This window comes from Poecilia formosa, unplaced genomic scaffold (assembly GCF_000485575.1).
Source record: "Poecilia formosa unplaced genomic scaffold, Poecilia_formosa-5.1.2 Scaffold439, whole genome shotgun sequence".
NCBI lineage: Eukaryota > Metazoa > Chordata > Actinopteri > Cyprinodontiformes > Poeciliidae > Poecilia > Poecilia formosa.
The window spans coordinates 108,657-114,699 of NW_006800378.1; the positions used below are offsets into that span (position 1 = coordinate 108,657).

The 6,043-nt window shown below is 40.3% G+C and overlaps 1 protein-coding gene across 1 annotated transcript; it reads right to left on the reverse strand.

The window, feature by feature from the left end:
• Window positions 1-307: 307 nt before the first annotated feature.
• LOC107833739 (uncharacterized) lies at window positions 308-3,354 on the reverse strand. Its single transcript, XM_016663718.1, has 2 exons — window positions 2,905-3,354; window positions 308-2,871 (listed from the first exon to the last, which is right to left on the reverse strand). Exon 2 carries the CDS (start codon window positions 2,857-2,859, stop codon window positions 2,059-2,061), a length of 801 nt encoding a protein of 266 aa, XP_016519204.1. The 5' UTR covers window positions 2,860-2,871; window positions 2,905-3,354; the 3' UTR covers window positions 308-2,058.
• Window positions 3,355-6,043: the final 2,689 nt, after the last annotated feature.

Here is a 6,043-nt window from a genome sequence, read left to right on the forward strand (position 1 = left end):
GGAAATTCAATCAATTTCAAATATCATTTGAATTTAACTAAATTATTGAAATGAATATCCTATTTTTTGACATTATTTAAATTTTTGGAGATGCAGGTATAAATAAATTACATATATGTTTCTGAATGGAGACGCATATAAAAGTGACATTTCTAAACCGATGATGCAAAGCAATTATTTCAGACATCCCAGAAATTACATAACTTGCATAACTGTCCACAATATTGCATTGCAATTTTATCCATTTTAAAATTTAAAATGCAATATTGGTGATTGAAGTTGAAAAAAATTAAATTTGGACAGCAAATTATTATTATAAAGATAATTTATTTGTTGCTTATGAAATTAAATAGACTCTGATGACGGACTGTTAATACGTTTCCATAGCAACACAACAAATAAATATGCAAAACCATTTATAATCGATAGCAACTCATGTTACATTTCAGGTTTATATTAACTGTATACAAGAAAAACATTTACTTTCTCAGTCGTCTGTTCTTCATCGTCGCTGTAATTTACTCAAACATATCTGCTGCCACCTTGTGGCTCAGACTCTGAAGTACATCTGACTCACTTCACTGTAAACAAACCTCGAACCTCTGATGAGAAAGAAGGAAGCAGAGGTCAGGATTAAAACATAAAAGATGAACTGAGAGATGTTTATGCTGCAACAAAATCTCCCGACTGCCCTCTTTGGTTTGGACTTCTCCTTTTGTTTCTCTGCAAAGGGTGCTAAACCCAGATGTTGATCAAGTGCAGAACCATGATGCTGCCAGCTATTGTCAAGGGGCTCAAACAAACAGGAAGCTGCGTCTGTGCAGCACTTTGTACTGAAACCTCACAAACACAAATGTTGAAAGATCAGATCAGTATATAAACAGCAGCTGGAAACAAAGGACACATGGTGCTCTGGTGTGCCGAGCTCTGAGTGCTTTCCATTGTTTGCATTGTGAGCATGCTTTAGTGGTCTGTGAAAAGTTTAAGGCTTTGGTAACAAAGCAAGAAGAAATAACACAACCATGTGACCCAATTGTTGGCACCCTTGTACAAATGTTTGACAACCCTTAACACGTGTTTATCTTTGGTTACAGTTGAAAAACCTCACTCAAGAAAAAAAAATAGATTCTGTCAGGTTCTTATTTCTGTTTGAGTCTGAGTTCACCCTGTGCCAATTCTCTTCAGCTCACCCAGCCTGTTTTCTTTGTGTAGTTAGGTGGCCATAAAAGAAACTCGATCTGGTTTGTAATTCACAATTAAGCGGGGATTTTTTTTTCTTTACATATCCTGGTGTTTGAAAGAGTTTGCGATATCATGTTCCCTAAAACGTTTTCCATGTCCTTTAGAAGAGACCATGTCTGAAGCATTACAGATCCTCCACCGTACCCAACAATGAGCTTGAGGTGCCTTTCCACATCTTAACGCTTGATTTCACACCAAAAACATGTGGGGTGTTTGTCACTGAAATGCTACACACACAGATCAAGTTAATGTTCCTGTAGTTTCTACGTTCAAACATCGATTGTGAAAAGAGGACAGAACAAGATTCCTTATGGTTTTTTTTCCCCCTGCAAATAAATATTATCTGATGGTTAATATGGAGACCTGGTGACCCAAAGATGCCTCTCTGTGATGGAGTAGTCCTATCAAAAGATTTTCAAAACAAAAGTTATAGCTCCTTTTCCACAGAAACAGAAAGGGTTGGGCTGTCAATTAAGACAATTGAACTAACTTTAAAAACAAGAAGTACAATGTTTTGTCATTTTCTAAATTTCTTGGCGTGGAAAAGACTTGCATCTACCAAACCAGGTAACTTTTTTATAACAATCTAGGATCTAGAGGGTTTGTTGTTCGAACTTATTTGAATGTAAACTTTAAGAATGGTGATGTACTGTGTTATCTTACACCAGATGCCTGTAGCGAGCCTAAAAAGACAGAGTAATATGTAAACCAACAACCTTTTTATATCACATTTCATTGACCCACGGACCATATTCAAAGTGTAGGTCCAAATCGAGGCCTGTGTTATGCTATCGGTGGTTCGTAGTAAGTCTTTTGTCAGTACACAAAGCTGACATAGATGACCGACGCCTCTGGTAATTTTGCCAGGTGAAGGTCAGGGAAAGGCAGCGTCCCATCACTGTCTATGTGTGTCAGCACCGTGTACGTTTTGATCTCGGCTCCCCAGTCCAGCACGGAGCTGTGGATGATTCCCAGTCGGGCCTGTTCGTGGTGCGCCGCTCCGCGCTCCCGGCCCAGGAAGATGTCCTGGATCTGAGGCGAGGACGCTCTGAAAGAGCTTCTCATTGCCTCAGCAACGAGGTCCATGTTGGTGTCCCTGTCCTTGTTGGACTTGTTTGAGTCAAATGCAAAGCTGTTGTCTCTGTCTTGGTTGGTGTTTGTTCTCTTGGCGCAGTTGGCGTCGGTGCAGGGGTGAAACGGCCTCTCGGGCACGTTCACCACCGTCAGCCTCTCCAAGCGCTGCACCGCAAAGTAACCCTCCTGAGAGAACGAGGCCGTCCCCCGGGGCTCCCCGGGAGGCCCGCAGTGGATGAGCGTGAGGTGCCTCACTTCCGAGTTGTTCAGCAGACGCATCACGGTGGCGGGAGACGAGAACCACACAGTCAAGTGTTTCCCCTGGAAAGCGGGAGTGGAGTGAGACAGGGGCCTGTGGGCGCTGGACAGCTGGAAGTTCTTGCATCTGCAGTCGGAAACTGAAGACGTGCTGCACGGCTGAGGGTCCTGGCTCCTGGAGTAGTAGATGAAGTTGCCGTGCGTGATGTAAGCCAAACGCAGGTCGGCCATCAGCGCACAGAGCAGCAGGTGGAGGAGAGGAGCGGGAGGGCTGGAGGGAGCCATCACGGCAGGACGAGAGTCTCAGGGAGAGGGCTGACCCATGGGCCGCGATGGCCTGTCTGGACCTGAGCCAGCAGAAAAAAATAGAAATGGAATAAAACCTCTGGCTTTAGTTGCTTTTTAAAAAAATAATCTCGTACAATTTCACAGATAAGCAGCCAGAGTTCCCACAGTGATCCATTCAGATCATTTCTTCTGTTCGTCAAAGTTACCATAAAACAACATTTGTTACTCAAAATTCCTGCTGTTTGACGTTTGAATGCCTTTCAGCAGGTATTTGATTAACTGTGTTCTTTGGTTTCAGGTTTAGTGAGAATTATTTTTTCATTGATGCCGTTTGTCTCCATCTTTGTTGCTATCCGAATTCCTTCCTGTCCTTTGACCCTCAACTGCACCAAACAGATGGTCGACCTCCACCTCAATCAAGCTTGGATGTTTTTAATAACTGCTGGTCATTTCTAAACAACCTCAGGGTGACGTCTCAGATACAGTTGTTTAGGTTTACTTCTGTGCATATTTATGGGGTGGGAAGAAGGGGGCAGGGATTTTTTTCAGGGGTGTCAGCATATGCCAGTATCTATCTATCTATCTATCTATCTATCTATCTATCTATCTATCTATCTATCTATCTATCTATCTATCTATCTATCTATCTATCTATCTATCTATATAATTGATTTTATTTCAGATTTACAATATGCTATTTCCATAATTCCATTTTGTTTTAAAGACTCTTTAGCTAAATGATCTGCCATGTCATGGACATTAATGATGATAATAAATCTGAACATATAAGAACATTTTCAATTTTATTTTGTTCTATCCACTGTAAGGCCATCAGAATTGCTAACATTTCCACTGTATAAACAGATAAATAATCAGCTGTTCTTTGCTTCTTAAATATACCTAGTTCAGGAATAACATAAGCAAATCCTGTTTTATTTGAAACCAAATCTTTTGAGCCATCTGTATACATAACTGTAAAGGATTTATACATATTCTTAATTCTGTTATTTACAAAAATTTCCCAGTTATTATCTTTACTAACCGGCATTTCTTTATAAACTTCTAGACCTACATTCACATATGGAAATAACCAATAAGGTGTAATTGGATAAGGCACCGCAGCACAGTATGTCTTTCCCTGTATACCTATTTCCCTAATGCATTTATCTGCTGCCCAGGCAAAACAGTCTATTTTAGCTTTTCCACTCTCCCAGCAAGGTCTCAGAATTCTTACTGCTGTATTATTCTCCTCCTTATGTCCCTGCAAACTTACCCAATAATTCAGCATAATTTGCCTTTGTCTTAAATATAAAGGAATCTCCCCCATTTCTACCTGCACTGCCAAAGATGGAGATGTCTTCAAAGCTCCACAACATAATCTCAAAGCTTGATTCTGAATAACTTCTAATTTACTAATCACTGTTTTTGCAGCTTGCCTGTAAACTACACTTCCCGCTACTTAGCAGTGGGTGTCAGGTTACATTGTGTTGCATTCAATGTTGTCGGAAAAAAGAGTTTGCGCTTAACGTCCGATTTGCCTAACAATTTATTGAATTCATAGTCGTCAGCTGGGGTGGCAACAGGACAACAGGGGTGGCAAGGCTCTCGTTTGGGGTGGCAACTGCCCCAAAGTAGATCCGCCCCCTGCTTCTGTGCAAAGTGACTTAAATTTGCATTTTCAGGATTTTTGAGTATATCTCTCTAGGTTTTCTGAAGGTTTTTCAAAATATTTTTTGAGGTTTTCACTGCTGCTTTGTTCCTCCTCTGGTTCAGTCTTTGTTTTTCTAAAGGTCTAAAAAAAAACAATCTACAGCAGATGAATAGAATCCAAAAGGCATGCCTTTAAACAATGTAAGTAAAAAACAAAAAAAATGTTGTGGTGCAGGCAGACCTCAGCAATACGTGTCAAACCGGTGTCTGACGTTTCCACTTATGTTGGAAAAACACAGTTTTAGCGTCGTGTTTCCATCAAATAAGAAACGCAATTAAAATCACGTGAATAAGTTTGTTCACACGATAAATGACTGAAAAACATTCTGCGCCATCATCCTGAAACTTACTCCTGTTGTTTTCTTCTTCTTTGTGGTTTGTGCTAGTGGCAACGTCAGGTTTTTGATCATGTTACTCGTATGATGTAAAAAAAAATAATAAAAAGTTTCCATTGCAGTTCTGCAAAATAAACGAGTTTTGACAAGGCCAAAAACCACCTCATCCCGGCACCAAAATATTTTATTTAAAAAACTTGAGATTTTTTCAAAATTGCCGTGTTTCCATTAAGCAAATTTACTATCGAAATGTCAAATTGCACAATTGTGCAGACAATGGCAACACGGTTACTGAGAAGATTCTCAAGCTTATGCTGCATATTCTGAGTTTTTAAAGGAAAAATCCTCAGTAGTTGGACTTTATTTCAAGTATTTTGCAGCAGCAGTCGGTGAAAAGTGGTCAGACTTTAATAACCACTGGTCATTTCTTAGTCATTTCTGATCATTACTAACCAGTGGTGTGAATTAAAGGCTTTAATTCACTTCACCTTTGCTGAGACTTGCAGTCTTGACCTTTCTGAGGGAGGAAAATGTGCATGTGTGTGACTGAACAATCAGACTGATCGCTCTGATTGTCAGGCCAGCAGATTAAAGCGTGAAAAAGTGACTGAATTAAAGTTGCAGCTTGTGTGAAAGCTGTGACGTTGCACTCTGATCCCTGACCAGCAAAGAACCGTTCATGAACGGGAGAGAGGGGGAACACTAAGGCCCTCAATAAAGTACTAATGAGGCTAAATTAGCCTAAGTCATCTATTAGAGTGATGAACCTACCAAGGAATATACCAAAACATAGAACAGAAAACCACTGAAGGAATTTAAAGTACACACATTTTTCTCAAGCCACCCACAGATATAAATACAAAGGTCCACTTAGTGTCAGGCTGTATGCTGTAAAAATGAGAGGCGGTGTGACTGGACATGATTTAGACAGGAATTATGGTTGTCAGCCTGGTTGGTTTGAGAATAAGATTGGTGTTTTTGTTTGTTTCTTTTTGCTCTCTGCCAAAAGAGAAAAAGCGTCCCAAATACATTTATTCACATTTATTCTGGATTTATGGTGTTGTTTTACAGCTGAAACCTTTAGCTCCCCTGGAGACGCTGACCCGAAGCCCTGCTGTGGCGCCGACAGGATAATT